Source organism: Sinohyriopsis cumingii, chromosome 19 (assembly GCF_028554795.1).
Source record: "Sinohyriopsis cumingii isolate HCF-2022 chromosome 19, ASM2855479v2, whole genome shotgun sequence".
NCBI classification, from domain to species: domain Eukaryota; kingdom Metazoa; phylum Mollusca; class Bivalvia; order Unionida; family Unionidae; genus Sinohyriopsis; species Sinohyriopsis cumingii.
The window spans coordinates 56,480,655-56,499,343 of NC_142979.1; the positions used below are offsets into that span (position 1 = coordinate 56,480,655).

Sequence of the window (18,689 nt, forward strand, 5' to 3'; positions counted from 1 at the left end):
ATGAACGATTAGCTGATATTGATGATTCTGAACAGGGTGATGTTGGTGAACTTCAAAAAATTTCCACTCAAAAAGGAGTCCCCTTTATAGATAAACTCACTGAAGGGGCTATAGCACAAATAAAACAACCTCAATTACTGAAAATCGACAATTATAGGGTTTTTGGTAATTTTGCCGCTCAAAGCTATCATTCAAGAAAAGACTTTTTAAAAGACGAGTATAAAAACAGTAATATAAAACGAGATGACTGGGTTAATTGGTTGTATAAAACGAATAAAGGGGTTGATCGCTTGGATACAAAAGAATTGGGATATAAAGAATTTAGAAGGGGAATTGATGATTATGATATACAACAACAACAAAAAGGAGAAGTCCGAGAAAAACGTCAAAAAAAAGCTGGTTCTAAAAAAACAAGCGGAGAGGGGTATCCAAGTGGTAGTGGTCTAGTTGAAAACGCTAGTGTTACCTGTCCTGGTAGTGTTCTCAGTGATATATCACGGCTAGAGGTACTAATCGGAGGAAAACGAGCCGGAAATAACTCTACGGAAATAATCAATGAGGCCGCTGATATTTGCAAGCGGTTATTTGCAGGTGGTATCATAGACATTAATTCATATCGAACGCTCATAGACGAACTCGTGGATAATTGATCACTGGTGATCAATCACTAATTGGAAAACTGGTGTTTTTAATAAGGATGATCATACACTACAACCATGATAAACCAGTACTCGTCTACGTGGTAAACTCGCGATTGCCTGTTTACCGCGCGTACTATGGAGATGGTCTCGGTAGCACCATTGCGGGGTTATTTACAAGAATGGCTCCAAAAGTAGCGCCGTTAGCCAAACAATTAGGAATGAAGGCTATTGATGTTATTCGTGATAAGGGTATTAGTGCCATTGGAGATGTTGCCGGAAAGGCGCTTTCTGCAGCAAAGGACAAACTAATGTCGTTGGTGAAATCCAGGAGAAAAAAACAGAAACCACCGGTGATGCCATCAACGACGGTGATGCCTGCAAATGTCAGTAAAGTAATAAATAACGCCATGGAAGAAAAACTAGAGTCGTTGGCGGCTGAGTCATCCACTAACGCGCTCATGAACGCGATAGCGGGGAGTGGTCTACGACGAAAAAATCGCAATTGAAAATATCAACATGATAAATAATAGAATGTTTGCGCGAACCGCTGATCCCGCGTTTGATATGGATGCCCCAGTGCGCAGGGATGATTCTGTCCGTGATTATCAATATTATTCTTATTATGCAGCGCAACCCGACCTACGATCGCGAATTGAACTTCAAGTCCAAGATACCAGTAGATACTTTCTGCCATGTGAAGCGTTTATCGAAATTGAGGGAGAACTCGTGACAAATGCCGCCGATAATGCACCATACGCAGATAACGATCGTGTTCGAGTTGGCTTCGTTAACAACGGTATCATGGCGTTATTTGAGAGCGCCAGATATCTTATTGACGGGCGAGAAATTGAATCAATAGAACGCGAGGTTGATGTTGCAACGACGATAATTGGGTTAGCGAGATACTCGGACGATTATACGAGATCGACGGGCCCATCTATGATGTTTGCGAAGGACACCACCGATAACGCCGACCATCTTCAATACGTTAACGTGCTAGTGGAAAGAGATACCGCAGTTGACCCACAGGCTGAAGCAAATAACCCAGACCGCAGAGCAAGACCAGACGCTAATTTCACTGTTATAAAAAGTCTTAACGATAATTACAATATGGGATTCGCAGCACGAGTAACAATGTTGCAAAGACCACGCCGACAGTTTTCATGCGCGATTCCACTCCATCACATATTTGGATTCTGCAGAAATGTCAGGAGGGTTATCTATGGGGCTAAGCATACAATTGCCCTGACGCGAAGGGGCGATGATAACAATGCAATATGGCATGCTGCTGGCGTCGCTGCCGGTAAAGTCATTTTAACTAAAATGGCATTGTGGATGCCGGTGCTGACTCCATCAGTTACCACGGAAGCACGATTGTTAGCATTTATGGAACAGGGAGGAAAATCGTTGTTGAGTTGGCTAGCGGTAACAACTGATGCTAAAGAGGATAACGTCGCCGATACGTTTACATGGCACCTGGCATCAAAACAGGGTGTTTCAGCCCCGCGTCATATTTTTATAGCGCTACAGAATAGGGAACGATTGGGCAGTCAAGAACGCAGTCATATGATATTTGATAAATTAGGAGTCAGGGATGTTTCGCTGAGAATAAACGGACAACAGGAACCATCCGAGGATATACAGCTTAATTACGGCGACAACCATGTCGCACGTGTGTATCATCGATTGCTGTCATACATGGGTCGTGATCAAAACGTCGACACTGGTTTGCAAATATCACAACTTGATTTTAAAAACCTGTATCCGATTTATTACTTTTCGCTGGAACATCTTGATTTAACGAGACAGTCCGTCGTTGATATACACTTCCGAGCTCGTATAGCCCCGGCTGGTGTTAATTACAGAGCGGTTGCTGTCATCCTCAGCGATAAATCAATGCTGCTAGAAGGTGTTGGTGGACGAATGAGAATCATTGATGCACCAGTGGAAAACATGTAATTGAAAGCACAAACGCGTTTACAATAATATGTCGTATAGTGTCGTCAGTGTAGAGTTGACTGATGGTCAAGTCAAGAAATTACGATCAAAGTCGGCTAAACAATGCGGGACCACAATAACGCTGAAGCCGTCACAGATGGCAGGTGGTAATCATAAGATATCGTTGACGGCGCGTCAAATAAAACATTTCAATAATGCGATGGAGAATAAAAAGGGTGTTCAGGTAGATTTCTCGGCCGCAGCGATCAAAAACATGGAAAAGACCGGTGGGATATTTCCGCTGTTAGCTGCGATTCCAGCGTTGATTGCCGCGGCCGCACCAGCAGTGGCTAAGGCGGCGGCGTTAGGAGCCGTTGGTACCGCGGCGGGGATGGCATTGAAGAAGGCAACCGGGAAAGGCTATAAAAAAAAACGACCCGTAGCCGGAAAGGGTCTAAGACTACCGGGAACCCCGTATTCATGGTACTCGGGAAAGGGTCTAAGACTACCGGGAACCGTTTATTGACTCGGGAGTCAATGACTCCTGAGTCTATGACTCCCATGTCTAATTTTGATTTAATAGACGCCGCAAACGCGTTAGCGATAAAAAACTTCAGAGGTGTTTTTATGAGGGATCAATTATCGGCGGCACCAAGGAATATTGAAACAGGCATAATTAACCTCGATGGGTCCTCCGGAGCGGGAACTCATTGGGTTGCATACGCGATTGATCCGCGTGCGATCGTCTATTTTGATTCATACGGGTTAGCCCCGCCAAACGAGTTTATGCGGTATATCCGGGCGTGTTCAGCCCGGGCGTTTTATTCCACGTTGCCAACACAGCAGTTAAGTGACCCACCGATATGCGGCCGTGAGGTATTGAACGTACTTGCGGCGATTTCATCATCGCGCAAAACCACCTCATGTAGTTGTAAACGAATACACTAGTGGGGTCGTAGAGGCCCAGCGGGTTAATTAGAAACGCCGTTTTTTTTTACAATAACGATGATTGATATTTGGGGGCGACCGGTTTCGGCGCTGAAGGAATCCACGGAAACACTCGCCACCGATGACATAAAAAAACTAATCGAGGATGAAATCGCCGATACGTTGAATTTAACCAGTGTTGACCCAGGCGAAATAGTTGTATTTCAAGACCGCCAGGGTAAATTGAAATCCAGTAATGTGTCCCTGGATGATGTTTTAACACGACAGCGTGATGCCGCCGAGGACACTATCGCGTTGTATACCGGCGACGGACGACTCAAACCGGGTGAACATATATCGGCGGTAACATTAGTCAAAGACGGTTTTATAAGGTTGGATAGATCGGTGACCGAACTTGACGCGCAGGTGAAAAAATCTGCCACCGAGGTGAAAAAATCTATCACCGATATACAGCTCACTACCGCTAGTTTTTTCGGGACCCCGACGGTAACCGAACCGAATCTTGCAACAATAAAAAATACTATTTCGGAGTTTACAACGCTGTCGGGCCAATTTTACACGTTACGAAAAAATGTTAACAGGATCGATGACAACTTTGATAAATTCTTTGGTAAAAAAAATACCAAGCTGGATGAGATTACAACAACTATAAATGATATCACTGCGTATGGACAGGAAATAAAAACAATCAAAACTGATGTTGCAGCGAACAAAGGGAGTGTAGACGTGCATGAACGGGAAATAGAAATAATCGGCGCTAATGTTGCAACGATCATAAATAATGTAGACTCGCATGGACGGAAAATAGAAACGATCAAAACTGATGTTGCAACGAGCAAAAGAAATATAGACGTGTATGGACAGGAAATAAAAACAATCAAAACTGATGTTGCATCGAACAAAAGGAATATAGACGCGCATACAGGGGAAATAGAAACAATCGAACTTGATGTTGCAGCGAACAAAAGAAATATAGACGCGCATACAGGGGAAATAGAAACGATCAAAACTGATATTGTAGCGAATAAAAAAAGTATAGACGTGCATGAACAGAGAATAGGAACGATCAAAACTGATATTGTGGCAAACAAGAATAATATAGACGCGCATGAATGGAGAATAGAAACAGTCAAAACTGATGTTGCAGCGAACAAAAAAGATGTGGACGCGCATACACGGGAAATAGATACACTCATTACTAAGGTTGCAGCGAACAAAAAAGATGTGGACGCGCATACACGGGAAATAGATACACTCATTACTAAGGTTGCAGCGAACAAAAAAGATGTGGACGCGCATACACGGGAAATAGATACACTCATTACTAAGGTTGCAGCGAACAAAAAAAATGTGGACGCGCATATACAGGAAATAGATATACTCATTACTAGGGTTGCAGCGAACAAGAATAATATAGACGCGAATTTGCGGAGAATAGAAATAATCGGAACTGATGTTGAAGCGATTAAAGACGGACTACCGAGAGTAGCAGAGCAATTCAAAAAAATAAAAATCCCTCATGAGAACATCATCAACACAGTATACACAATTCGGCATGGATCATTCGATTGGACTCCTACACAGAATACAGTAAATACTACCGCAACTGTTAAGGGCATTTATCGATTGACACTGGTTTCAATGATGCAGTTTAATATATTATCGTCGAGTTCATCCGGGTTTAACAATACAATATCAACAATTATAGACAAGAACGCAACTGAACAGTTTACAATTTATGCCGTTGATGGAAATTTAACCCGGGCAAACATCACATGGTATGTGGAATTTGTAGCGAATCTAAGTAATTAAAAACACTAGCTCTTTTAGAATAAAATGACCACCAGGGTAATTGAATCAGAGGTATCACCGACGTCACATCAATATCGATTCGATACCGCAAAAGAATTCTCCGCGAACTTAAAAACGCTTTCCGAACAATACCGTGCAAAAATAAAAAAATACCGTCGTAAAATAACCGCCATCGACGCGGTCGTGTACTCGGTGTCGGGTATAGTAGCTGGCGCCGGTGTTATTTTATCCACGGTGACCACGATAGCCCCGATCGCTGTTCCAATCGCTGTCTCCGCGATGACAACAGTTGCTGGAGTCGCCAACGCAATCACTAGAAAGATATCATCGTGTTTTCAGAAAAAACTCAACGAGTATACAGTAAAACATCAAATAGTATCCGACGCATACTCGAAATTATCCGGGTTGATCTCATTATCGATTGATAATTTGTTCGTATCCGATGTTGAATTCTCCACGATGGTCCAGTTGTATAGCTCCGCGATGTCAAAAATCGAGGATTTTTAACTGGAAGCCGGAACCACCTGGTTGCTGAAATTAGACACTAAAGACAACGAATAATAATAATGTCGCTGAACCCCGAAGGGTTTCAGTTGCTTCAGCGGATCGCGGAGAACACCACTCCAGTACAAACAAGTATGATATCAGTGACATCAACGAAACCCGAATTCAGTGTGAACTTTCCATCACCGGTTCCAGTGAAGGAAATAGCGCTGGCAAAATTGCGAATATATCACAGTTGGCCTAATATCCGAGCGGACGCATTTAACGGACAACAACCTAATAACTCGCTGGTTTTTGCATGGACAAATAAACCCGATGGAACCCCAGACTGGAAGGAGGTTACAATACCAACTGGGTCATACCAAATAGAACAAATCAATAAGGAATTTCAACGCAGAATAAAATCGATCACAGGAAAAGAATCAAAAATCGCTATTACGGTTCATGAACCGACGTTATCGTCGACGATTGAAATAAGCACACCGGGGTATATGGTTGATATTTATAACAGTTCAATAAGAACCACACTAGGATGGCCTAAGAATCCACCCGCGGACGCCCCCCCATCAACTATCCTCAGATACGATAACGGAGATGGTGGTAGGCATATTGCTCCATACAACGTAAATATTGCATCGGTGATAGCAATCAATCTGGTGTGTGATGTTATCGAAGGGAGTTACCAGGTGGATACCAAGCAATCAAATCAAGCTCAACAGGGGTATATCCTTTATTCGTTTTCACCAACAGCCCCTCCGGGATTTTTGATCATTGAGAGTCCGATTAATCCGGTCTATATGCGATGCCATAATCGGCTTTTAACGAGAATTAATTTCAGACTTACCGATCAGTCAAATAACCTAATTGATCTGCAAGAGGAGGAGTTAGTGATCACTCTGTTTGTAAGATCATAGCAGCAGAGGGGGCGATGACATCGACGCGGGACGCCCGATGATTACCACGGGAAAACACCAACGAGATGTTGTGGCGAAATATAGCGTTTTCGAGCAAAAAACGCTAAGGCTCCATTTGCCAAACGGAGACTTTATTTTTTTTTTGTTCGAAAAGTGAGATTTCGAAGGAAGGCTCTATTTGTCGTTTTGAGGCCTTAATCGAAATTTGTCTAAAAAGTTGTCGGGTTCGCCCCCTCTGCTGCTCAGCTCAACAACTTGCCCAGCCATTCTTCAGTTGGCAGTAGAAATTCTTTCAGACAACAATGCTACGTTCACTTGACTGCTTATTATAGGCCATCGGCTTCCCAACTGGCTTAAGAGTTATTGTATTAGTATTAACATGTAGGAAATTAGAAGAGTTATTGTATTAGTATTAACATGTAGGAAATTAGAAGAGTTATTGTATTAGTATTAACATGTAGGAAATTAGAAGAGTTATTGTATTAGTATTAACATGTAGGAAATTAGAAGAGTTATTGTATTAGTATTAACATGTAGGAAATTAGAAGAGTTATTGTATTAGTATTAACATGTAGGAAATTAGAAGAGTTATTGTATTAGTATTAACATGTAGGAAATTAGAAGAGTTATTGTATTAGTATTAACATGTAGGAAATTAGAAGAGTTATTGTATTAGTATTAACATGTAGGAAATTAGAAGAGTTCACCAAACTGCATTTAATTATGTAATACTTACCTGCTACTATTACAGGGCTCACTTGCCACCCCCCCCCCCACTCAAATGTTCATTAGATTCTTGCATTTGTCTATTTGGTAGATGTTGGCTAGCTGACCGATTTGAGGCCTAAAGGGACCTCATATTATTATTGATGATCTTGTCTAACAGGCTTATACTTTCATCCATGTACCTTCTCCTGATGGTTTTTATAAATCTGTAAATGCTTTCTTTCCTCATCCTTGTCTTGGAATTTGTACAGGAGGAAGAACATAATAGACTCACATATTAATTTGTCTTTTTATAAATTGTATTAGTCCTCTAATGAGGCGACAAATCAGGCTTGAGGAAAGTGTGAATCGCCGCTTGGAAGAATTGGAGCATAACATTCTTCAGCAGATGCGGCAGATGACAGGTGGATCATCTGCAGATATTGACAACACCATCTTGAAAGACATTGAAAAGCAGCTTCTGATTGGAAGGGAACAGCTGAGAGATGTAGCACAAGGTCCAACTGTTCTGAACACATCAGTTGTCTCACAGAAGGAAAATAATTCAGATAAAGGTTAGCTATTGGATTAAAGTATTAATGACGTTAAGGGTTCTTCATAGAAAATGCATATATGGGTGAATGATTAAAGAAATTTTTGCAGTGGTTAGAAGCATCATTACTCCATTGTGCCTTTTTGGCTGGGCACGGTTAAGATGGTTGTATATTTCATACAAAATTTTGAATATGGACACGGTACACTTATTAATTTATTGTGTGACAGCTTTATTGCAGAGGGTATTATGCTATGATCCTCTCAGTCTTTCCATCTGTTCCATAATTTTTCCTTCATATCCCCGTCATTTTTATGGATGGCTTGCACATGGGGTAAGGAAGAAGGTCAATGTCACTCACTGAAAGAAGAAAAATGTTTTCCAAACAATTACATGAATTATGCCAGACATACCTGGACCTAAACATTGTGGAGAGCTTTTTGCTTTGAGTAAGGAATAATGCTGTTGATCTTGGCTTTAAAAGTTCAAAGGTGATTGTCACTTTAATTCGAATTTTCAGATGGATTCCACCCCCTTAAAGACACACTTCACTTTCATGCAGTAACCAGCAGGTCTTCCACCCCCATAAAGACACACTTCACTTTCATGCAGTAACCAGCAGCTGTTCCACCCCCATAAAGACACACTTTACTTTCATGTAGTAACCAGCAGCTATTCCACCCCCATAAAGACACACTTCACTTTCATGCAGTAACCAGCAGCTATTCCACCCTCATAAAGACACACTTCACTTTCATGTAGTAACCAGCAGCTATTCCACCCTCATAAAGACACACTTCACTTTCATGCAGTAACCAGCAGTATTCCACCCCCATAAAGACACACTTCACTTTCATGCAGTAACCAGCAGCTATTCCACCCCCATAAAGACACACTTCACTTTCATGCAGTAACCAGCAGGTCTTCGACCCCAGTAAAGACAGGCTACACTTTCATGCAAGGTGCTTATCTGGAAATTCCTCTTTGGAAAGAATTTAGGTTCTTCATTTAAGTTATGGGGAGAATCAAACACACAGTATATGAAGGAAGTGGTGTTTTTTGCATGCTCTTGCAGGGATACTGGCATCATTTACTTGTTTGCAGCCCAGTTGATTTATGATTCCTCAAGAAGAAAAAAATTTCGTGCCAGTTACAATTAAAGCAATGCTTCATGATTTGCAACACCAACAGACATCACTTGAGAATAGATATAGGCCATGAGAAGAATCTCTTTGACATTTTGGCTAGTTTGATCTGAATTGGCCCAAGTCACTCATATTGTTCCACAAATTGGTATCTGTCTAGAATGTTGCAGAAAACTATCATACAGAAATGCTTCCAGCATGCAGGGTAAGTGTACTTGGTCAACTTGAACTTTGTTCAGTTCTGTGGAGATGTTCAGTGTTTCTTGTGATGCAAGCAGAAGTTATGGCCATTGACTGGTTGCTATGTGTTAACATGAAGTGATTGTTAGAGCCTTCGAAAGAGGCAATATCCCAAGACCAAGTTTGTGCTGCCATGTGATGTAAAAAAATGCACTGAAAGTATTATTTAGAAGCAACACAAATTTTTACAAATATGAGAGGAAGACCAAGACCTGACTCTGTAAGCTTTGGACTCATGGCTGTTGTCAGACAGCTACCAGGTGAGTTTGCATGCACATACATTTCCTCCTCTTGACTTGTGATTCACGCAGAATGGCATTTTTTAAATAGTAAATTGTTTTTCTTATAATGCTTACCCAGTCACATCACAGCTAAGCCCTCCTACAACTTCCCACAAATGTAAGCATCCTGATTCATGTATTACCTAACCTGAAGAACGTACATTTTATTGATAGGTGACAAAAAGGGAGGTTATTGTATTGGAAGAGTTACTGTCCATTGATTTTATTTTAATTTGATGATGGAAGAAACCTTCTTTTTGGGGTCTTTCTTGGAGGGTTGAATGTGCAAAGTAGATGAATTTTATTGCTAACATTAATGTGCTCCTTTTAGTGTTCTTGAAGAAAAAAAATTGGGTACAAAAGTTTTCCTGTGTATGGTTATTGTCCTGGCAGAAAAGCTGAAAGGTTCTTAATTGAAAGAATGGATACACCATTTATTCTGACTGGTCCTTTATAGTGGCTGACTGTATACAGGAACTGTATGAATCTTTTCATTAGTTAGAAGATTCATACTTTTAATAAGCATATTCATTCTGAATGGGCTGCCTAAATCTGGAAAAATTGACTTTAGGATTCCAGATAAGTAGAAATGCTGCCGTGGCAAGCAAGTGTCTGAATATCACAAACTTTTTACCACTCATCATATTTGGAGAGCAGTGAGGCACAAGAACTCCTGCAAATTAGTTTCTTCTCATGATAGAAGTCACACCAAGGAAATGTTATGTTTAAAACATGGGCTACCTAGAAAACCCCAAGTATCTAACTCCAAGCATTGGTGAAGTGATTGTTGGGGCGTAAGTCACACTATCAATAGAAGTCTCATTGCACTTGTCACAACATGTGTCATTTTTAAGGTGGCAACTGCTTACACATTTGGATATTTAAGCTTGAGATCAGTGGTTGTTAAATTAAATATGATTGATACATTGTGTACTGGAACAATACGGGCTACCTGCAAAACCACGAATATCTGACTTTCATCATATTTCATCTATAGATGACAATATTGTTAGGTAAACACTTCCTGATGATAGCAATGGTGACAGTAATTTTTAAAGTTTTGGAGTATGTCAGATTATTGGAGCTTGGAAAGTGTTACTGGAAATGCCAGTGAGTGATTTTGAGCCCAAAAATTGTGTGAAAGATCGAATGTGGTGTATACATGTTGGTTGGACAAAAACAGATGGCATGCCAACAAAACCTTATAAAACAAAGCCTAATAATAATGCAGGCAATTGAAATGTAGAGTGCAATTTTAATTTCTTTTTTCAAACAATTTAGCCTGGAGGAATCATGTGCTTTAAACTATAAAGCATATGTAGCACACTAAGGGTTAAGAGAAATTGAATAAATAAGAATGTAAGAAGAAATTAAAAAGGAAGAGTATTTATTTGACCAAATACCTCTGTCTGAACAAGCACACTATGGCATTGATGAACTTAAAACCCTAATAGAGTATCATGGAACAGATGGTGAATCTGGCATAGTAAGCAGAGTAGATGTTAGTGAAAAATCTTATTTTGGAGCAGAAGTATACAAGAAACAGTATCTGTGAGTTGTGGAAAATTGTACACAACCACCATAAGGAATAGTTGCCATTTTGTTCAAGCTATGCATATGTCTCATCAGATAGCAGACTGTGAAATGGAATTATCAGCACAGAACACTATTCATTCACAGATAAAGAATGGATTAAACTCAGAAACAATCAACAGATTAATGCTTATTCAACTTGAGGAGACATCTTTTCAGGATTTTAATTTCAACTGAGCTCTAATACTATGGAGCTAGGTAAATATTAAACTATAGCTGTTTCCACCTCACACCCTCCATGTTGTTATTCTTTCCTCATATTTCAATGACAAGTAGGGAGTTCCTCCTTGATGTAAAATCCTGGCAGCATTTCTGGATAAGTTGACAGTGCTGCTGACTATACATGGTGAAGGTTTGTCATGTATGGTCATAGAAAATTTGTATTAAGAATTAAGACTAATTTTTTCATTTGCTTGTATTTTGTATTTCTAGATGGAATTTCTTCACACTTGACATGAATCATTAGCTAAAGTTACAACACACCCACTTGCCCTTTGACCTCAGAGTCAAGATCATTGTCATAGGAAATTTGTATTAAAGCATTTTTGTCTCCATTTGCTTATTTTTTCTAAACCCCTGTATGTTTCGTTTTTTTGTAATCATTATGAAACCAAGACAGTTCATCCTGCAATAAACTCATTTGCCCCTCTTATCTTGTGGTCAAGATCAAAGACCATGAAAAGTTTTGCATTTATTTTTAATTCAGAGTTTCTTCTATTTGCTTATATTTCCTTAACCACATAACAGATTTTGTTTGTATTTAAGATGAATCATTGCAAAGCTAAGATACTTCATTCTGTGACACACTCCTTCATCCTAATAATTCTGGAGCAATGTTACATATTTTAGTTCAATGTTTAAATTGTGAGTTTGTCCTGCAGACCTCTGCCTTATTGTTTTTCCAGGCCAACTTAGGGAAGTGTATGCAGCTTTTGTTTCAGTTTTCATGTGCAATTCTCCATTTTTTGTGTCTTTATAATAGCTTATTGATAGGTGCATTGATCTTTGGATTTTTTGACTGGTATCTGTTACAATGTTTCAGAAACTGAGAAACCAATTTTCACCAAAAGGAGGTTGCTAAAAGGGAACAAGGAAAACACTGAGGAGAACTCTAGTTGTAGTCCACTATTTGCACCACATCCAAGACTGCTAAAAAGGAACTTTATGTCAATGGCAAGTGATTCAGACATAAAAGGTATGTTATGATTTGAGGGACTGAAACTTCTTTATTTACAAAAGTTCTACATAGGCTTTCATATTACTGCACATGCTTTGTTTTTCATTTTCTTGCACTTATTTGAATTTCGCAAATATTGATGAAAGTTGGGGAAACCTGGGAAATTTCTGCCACCACTTGACTCCCGAAACAATCACGTAATTGAGTCATAACTAAACTGATCTTGAGTTAAATTTATCGAGTTTTAACCAGATTATTCGGAGCGTGTAGTATGGATCATTTGGTTGCTTGCAGTAAACATATATGCTCTGAGTCAGTCTAAATGCCCAGTGGATTAGATTCATCTAGAAGACTTTTATTTTCAAAGTCAGCTCGATATCCTCTTTCCTTACATAGAAGGAATGAAAACCAGTCTAGCATCACAAGAGGCCAACATGGTTGTGGCAAAGCACAGCTGCTTACTGGATGGCCTAGCAAAGTTTAAATGTTAGATCAAGTGATACATGCATGAAATCGATATGAAAATTACATATTTTCTCAGATATTTTGAGTATTAAAATCGTTATGTCTTGAATCTGTTGAAAGACAAGATAAAACTATGTCGATCATGAAATGTGACCCAGTACTCGTGATTTGCATTGCTAGTCGCACGAGTACACAAGTCTAACAACCCACATTTTCAAATGATGTAGAGAAAAAAAGTAAAAAAAAATATTAAATGAAAGTCGTATACTGGTTGTAATAAAAATATAAAAATGAAAGAACATAAAATTCTCCATATTTATATATTCTGAGAACAACTTCTGGAGTTTTGTTGTATGACATGACTACCAAATTGACATCTGCTCTCTGTTTGATAAATCAGACTGTCCAGATTGCTGGTTTTTACAAAAAGTATCTGATTTTCATTTAATATAATTGAATTTCTGTACAACAACATTATAAAGGAGTTTGTTGTTGATATCATGTGACTATTAGACTTCCGATGTCATCATTTGAAATTTGTGAAGTCATGTGACTAGTAATGCAGATGGCGAGTATTGGGTCAGGTTTCATCTATGCTGTAGTTTTGTCTTGTCTGTCAGTGGATTAAGGACATAACGATTATAATATTTGCCATTTCTGAGAAAATAAATCATTTTCCTATCGATTTCATGCAGGTATGAGTCAATATAACATAAGTTTAAATTTTCGATATGCAGTTGCAATGATCCCACACTCCAACCTAAATGTCCAAATATGAAAAATGGGATGGGAATATTTTGAGGAAACGTGGATTACAAAATGGACTCTATTTTTATTAAGCCTAATTTGTAGTCCATATTGTTGAATCTCAGAGCTGAAATGAGAAATTGTCATACTTCATTATATATTATAAAACGATATGAGGCCCTGTATCAATACAGGGAACTGGTTTTACGGATTACAAAAACACAAGTTGATTTTTCAGAAAATTCAATCCTTGTTTATACAACAGTATATAAATTTGAAGGTCTTTTGTCAAGATTTTAATCAACCCTTTTGAAAACGCTTTTTAAATGGTGGATTTTTAACCAGATCATCTTAAGGAGATTAGGTTGTTTGAAAAATCTTGTTTGGGATTTTATTGACACAGATAAATTCAGGGTTAAACTCTTTTTGTTACAAGACAAGATTCTAATTATTTGTGTTTATTGTTTTTTATATATACTGTAATTGGAAATGTTACCTTCTATGAGATGCATATATATATATATATATATATATATATTAACAGTTTGAAAGGAAACAAAGCATAATTTATGTTCATTATGTTATTCCCACTTAGCAGCATAATGCAGCAAAATAGAGTTAGAATTTTTATTCTGTACATTGAAATAACTTTACATGCCAATTTATAGGATATATATAATCAAACTTGTTTTGTGTGGTACATTTTTTTGGTTTTGTACATGATCATCTTGTCTGACTTCAATGTTTTTGGAGAGTCTTGAAAGAGAAACCTCTTTAGATTTAGAAAATGAATATTTTATAATCTAAAATGTTCTTTAATTCCATTGAGTAATGGTCATATGTGAACCCTGAAAAATGTGATTTCAAGCTGGAAATGACCTGGAAATTTATCTTTAGAAAAGTGTGGGAACCATGCCTATGGTACCTGCAAGCCTTAACATTTTAAAATTTGTATTTTGAGAATGTTTGTCAGGTTTGGCTGTTGACCAGTAAAGAACTTCAGCAAAATTTGTAAACATGTATGTGAACATAGAAGAAATAAACATGCTCAAACTCGAAATTCTTTTCTCCTTTACCCCATTGTTATTTGTTTTTTGGTGCACAGGAATTAAAATGTTTTGATGTCACTGAGTCACATAAATGCCAACCATTATGCTTTTGGCATAATCATTACGCTTTTTTTCACTAAATTATTCCTCATGCGTAAACGTATTCAGATTACGCGTTTGCGGTATGTCCCCCTCCCAAAAAAATTAATAATTTGTTTTCTTATTTTTAATAACATCCCATTAATCTTTCAGACTGTGTTCTAGAAAAGATGGCTGCTACTTAACTACAACATAAGAGTATACTTGTCCATAACCTTGCGTGCACTTTCCTAACAGTATTATGTTCTATTTATAGCATCTGCCCTATTTCCAAGAAACATGCTGGTTTTACTTTTAAACTTTTGACATCTGTTTCTATTTATAGCAGATGTATGGCTTAGGAGAGAACAGACTGGCTTTCTAATGTTTAATCTTTGCTTGCAGATTCTTTGTTCTAAATCATATCTGATACAGAACAGTCTGTCGGTATTTGGCGCTAAAGGTCAAGTCAGATTGATTCTAGTAGATGCGTGTGTTAGAGCAAAAATGTTTTTCAAATAATTTCACAAATGGTTTAGAAAAAGACGAAAAACTGATTCAAAGATGAATACATGAATTACACAATACATTATTCCATTCTAAGGCAGCTTCATGCCTACTGCAGAGATGTTATTTACCAAGTTCTTTATAGAACACAGACTAGAGCAGTAGAAGACTACGTTGTTCAAACGGGTGTATACTGATTCCAAAATTGCAGAAAATATGCATCTGCATGAACAAAAATCTTCTAATATTGTTAGGTGTTAAGCAGAAGATAATTCACTTAAAATTGCAGAAGCCATGAAAAATTGGGCTGTTTCGTATTGCATCTGACACAAGCAGTGATTATGATGACAAAATGTTGTACCCAGTCTGTGTAAGAGACTTTGACAATGAAAAGGGCAAAGTCAGAGTGTTCTTCTTTGATTATCAGAATTGTCAGTAAATTCCACTGGAGAAAACATTTTTTATTTGCTTGATAATGCTTTGAATAAACATAAGTTGGCAAACTCAGCTGATAATGCATCAGTGATGACTAGAATTCATAAAGGAGTTGCATTCTCTATTTTGAAAAATGTCCTCATCAGTGTACATATCAGGTTGTCCCTGTCATATGATGCACCATGCTGTAGGAAAGGCTGCTGATAAATTAGAAGGAGAACCCCTGAAGTATCAAGTTGGCATTCTACCTGACAATGTACTTCGTGCAGACAGAGTTGATGTGCAACGGCACCTTATTTCCCAGCTAAAAGATCCAATAACTTGAAGATATATATTTTCTCTTCTTTGTCAGGTTATGAAAGGAATATTGGTTCTTTACCATTCTAATGCTAACTGTGTGAGATTGTTCAGTATTGTTAACAAAAATAAACTGAATTCAGATCCAGGCTCTGTAACCCAGCACTTGGTTCTCTACTGGTGTGCAAAACATTCATAATCTCAGCTGGTACAAAGTGTTTTGAAATGCAATATATGAGAGACTGTTGCTTTTTAATGCTCAAATAGCTCTATGTGAAAATTTAAAGCAATAATTGATGTTAAAAGGCCAGAAGGGGTAAATAAATAATTTCATAGATATGCTCATCAAATTTTATTATGTTATATGTGGATTACTCTTTTTCTGCTCAGATTACTCTTTTTGTCCACTTGGATTACACTTTTTCCTTGGATTCAGAACCTTGGTTGAAATTTCAAAGATTCAAGACGTATGCCGGGACCTGTGTTTTGAGTCCTGTCTGTACTTTATAAAAGGTCTCCACAATTATAAATCATTGGAAAACTGTCAGAGACATTTGTTAAAATAGGTTTGCTGTTCACCAACCATATTTTTCCATATAGTGCCCAGTAGACACACTCACCGTAATAAATGTATGTATCCTTTATTTTTTCTGAAATAAAGAAAAGTGTTTACATTTAATCTCATTGGATCCAATAGACAATTGTTCCAGAAAATGAAATGTACACCCAATAAGGAATTTAAACAGTAACACAAAAAGTAACAAATAGTCACAGTATATGTATGCATGTCTGTGTGTGTATATAAATATTATATATATATAGTAACTAGCTAGGACTGTCATATTTAGAAGAACACAACTTTCATCTTTTGGTTTTTGAATAAAGATTTCTTGTTCTGTCTGATTCAAAAGAGTGCTCAGCACTCCAATTGTGTTGTATTCATGATATCCTTGAATAGATGGCTTAAATACAAAACATTATCCAAGATTTGCTTGGCTTTTGCAACTTAATGTATAGGTTTATTTTGGCAGAAAAATAAGAATACTGTATTTACCTTATGTTTTCGGACTGCAACAAATAATTGCTTTTTTTGTCGTCCGAATACATATTCATTTCTTTAATTAGGCATCCAAAAACATACAGGTGAAGATAGATTTATTCCCCTCCCATGTCCGTAATGAATTTACCGTTAGCTCACATGACGACGTGCTGCCATGAAGTAAAACGGTTATTTTGTCTAGCACCATGGAAAGGATAATGAATGAAAAACAGGTATTACTTGCCTATTTTGTCTATTTGATACATGTCCATCCACCAGAAAACACAGCCATATATATAGGGGGGCGCTCCCCAGTTATTATATACTTTTGAGAGAGTGACGTATGTAAGTTGAAGTTGTTTGCATTTAAAACATGCACAATGGAGAGAATGTTGGCATACCTCTATGCTACATTAATGTAATGTGGATGATATTTCTTTGGATATTGTACTTTTGGAAATTGTACATGATCTAAACACACTGCTAACCAAAATGATTGCTCCCTTGTGCTAAAAAATCAGCCTGAATTAGTCTAAAGTACACTATCCATAGCAACTATTAAAATAGGGAAAATGAATTTTGCCAGTCTAGAAAATACCAACTTCTGAAAGTGCAATGAATGAATTACCAAATACATTGTGACCCCGCTATAACGTGCTCCGTTATAACGCAAATTCGGATATAACACAGTCGTGGTGTGGCTCCCGAAATTTCATATACATGTATTTTTTCTTGTGCACAAAAAAATTCTTAAAATGTACGAAAAAAACGTACAAAGTTGTTTATCATTTTGGGGAAGAGATCGCGTATGAATAATGCAAGACGATTGTGGATTGGCTCCTGAAATTTTTTATACTCCTACACGAGAAAGTATTTTTTTCCTTCTTAAAAGTAAGAAGAAGAAAAAGTGCAAAAAAGTTTATTCTGGTATCGCGTAGGTCTTCGCCAATGTCACAAACTTGGATTCTTTTTCCTTATTGGCTGCAAAACATACCATGTGGCTTTTTTATTTGTTGGCGGCATTGTTGGCTGTTTAAACTTTTATATACAACCATTGGTTTGGAGTGCAGAAATTCAGAGGCCCCATGAAAGGAGCTGCAAACTGGATCTAAAATGCACTGAAATTTATCTATTGTTACATAAACAAATTTTTTGTTCATACTGACAAACCATCTAAACGGTGCATTGTTATATCATAATCCGCTTATCCTGACATCTAGCATGAGTTCTGTATGTTGTGAAATATCTGCTTTTTTGTTGTTGACATTTCTGGTAATGGAGATCAACTGGACGAGGCATTGTCTCGTAATCTTTCATCGGCTTGCTAGTAATTAATATATTTACAAAGACTGGCATTTGTATGTGGATGGTAAGTAAAATTCCTCTTTGTTTCACTCAGAATTAAATCCTTCAGAACGCTCACGTTTTCTGTAATAATCCCTGTCATCAGAACACTTGCGTCTCTATCGTCTGTTGACCCTTTGTTAATTTTCAGATGCATGCATGGAAGGCAGCATCAAGCTGCTATGTAAAAAAAAATATTTAAAAAATAAAATAAAAATAAAATCTTATTGGTTTATTCAGTAGGTATGGAGGGACAGTAACTAGAATAGTCTAAACG

General features: G+C 37.8%; 1 protein-coding gene across 1 annotated transcript in view; it reads left to right on the forward strand.

Moving 5' to 3' along the window:
* Positions 1-18,689, forward strand: part of LOC149775745 (kinesin-like protein KIF22-A) — a 92,308-nt gene that overhangs the window by 50,940 nt on the left and 22,679 nt on the right. The window contains exons 11-12 of the mRNA XM_089944482.1: positions 7,790-8,037; positions 12,317-12,469. Coding sequence (XP_089800608.1) covers positions 7,790-8,037; positions 12,317-12,469 — 401 coding nt within the window. The remainder of the gene's footprint in view (positions 1-7,789; positions 8,038-12,316; positions 12,470-18,689) is intronic.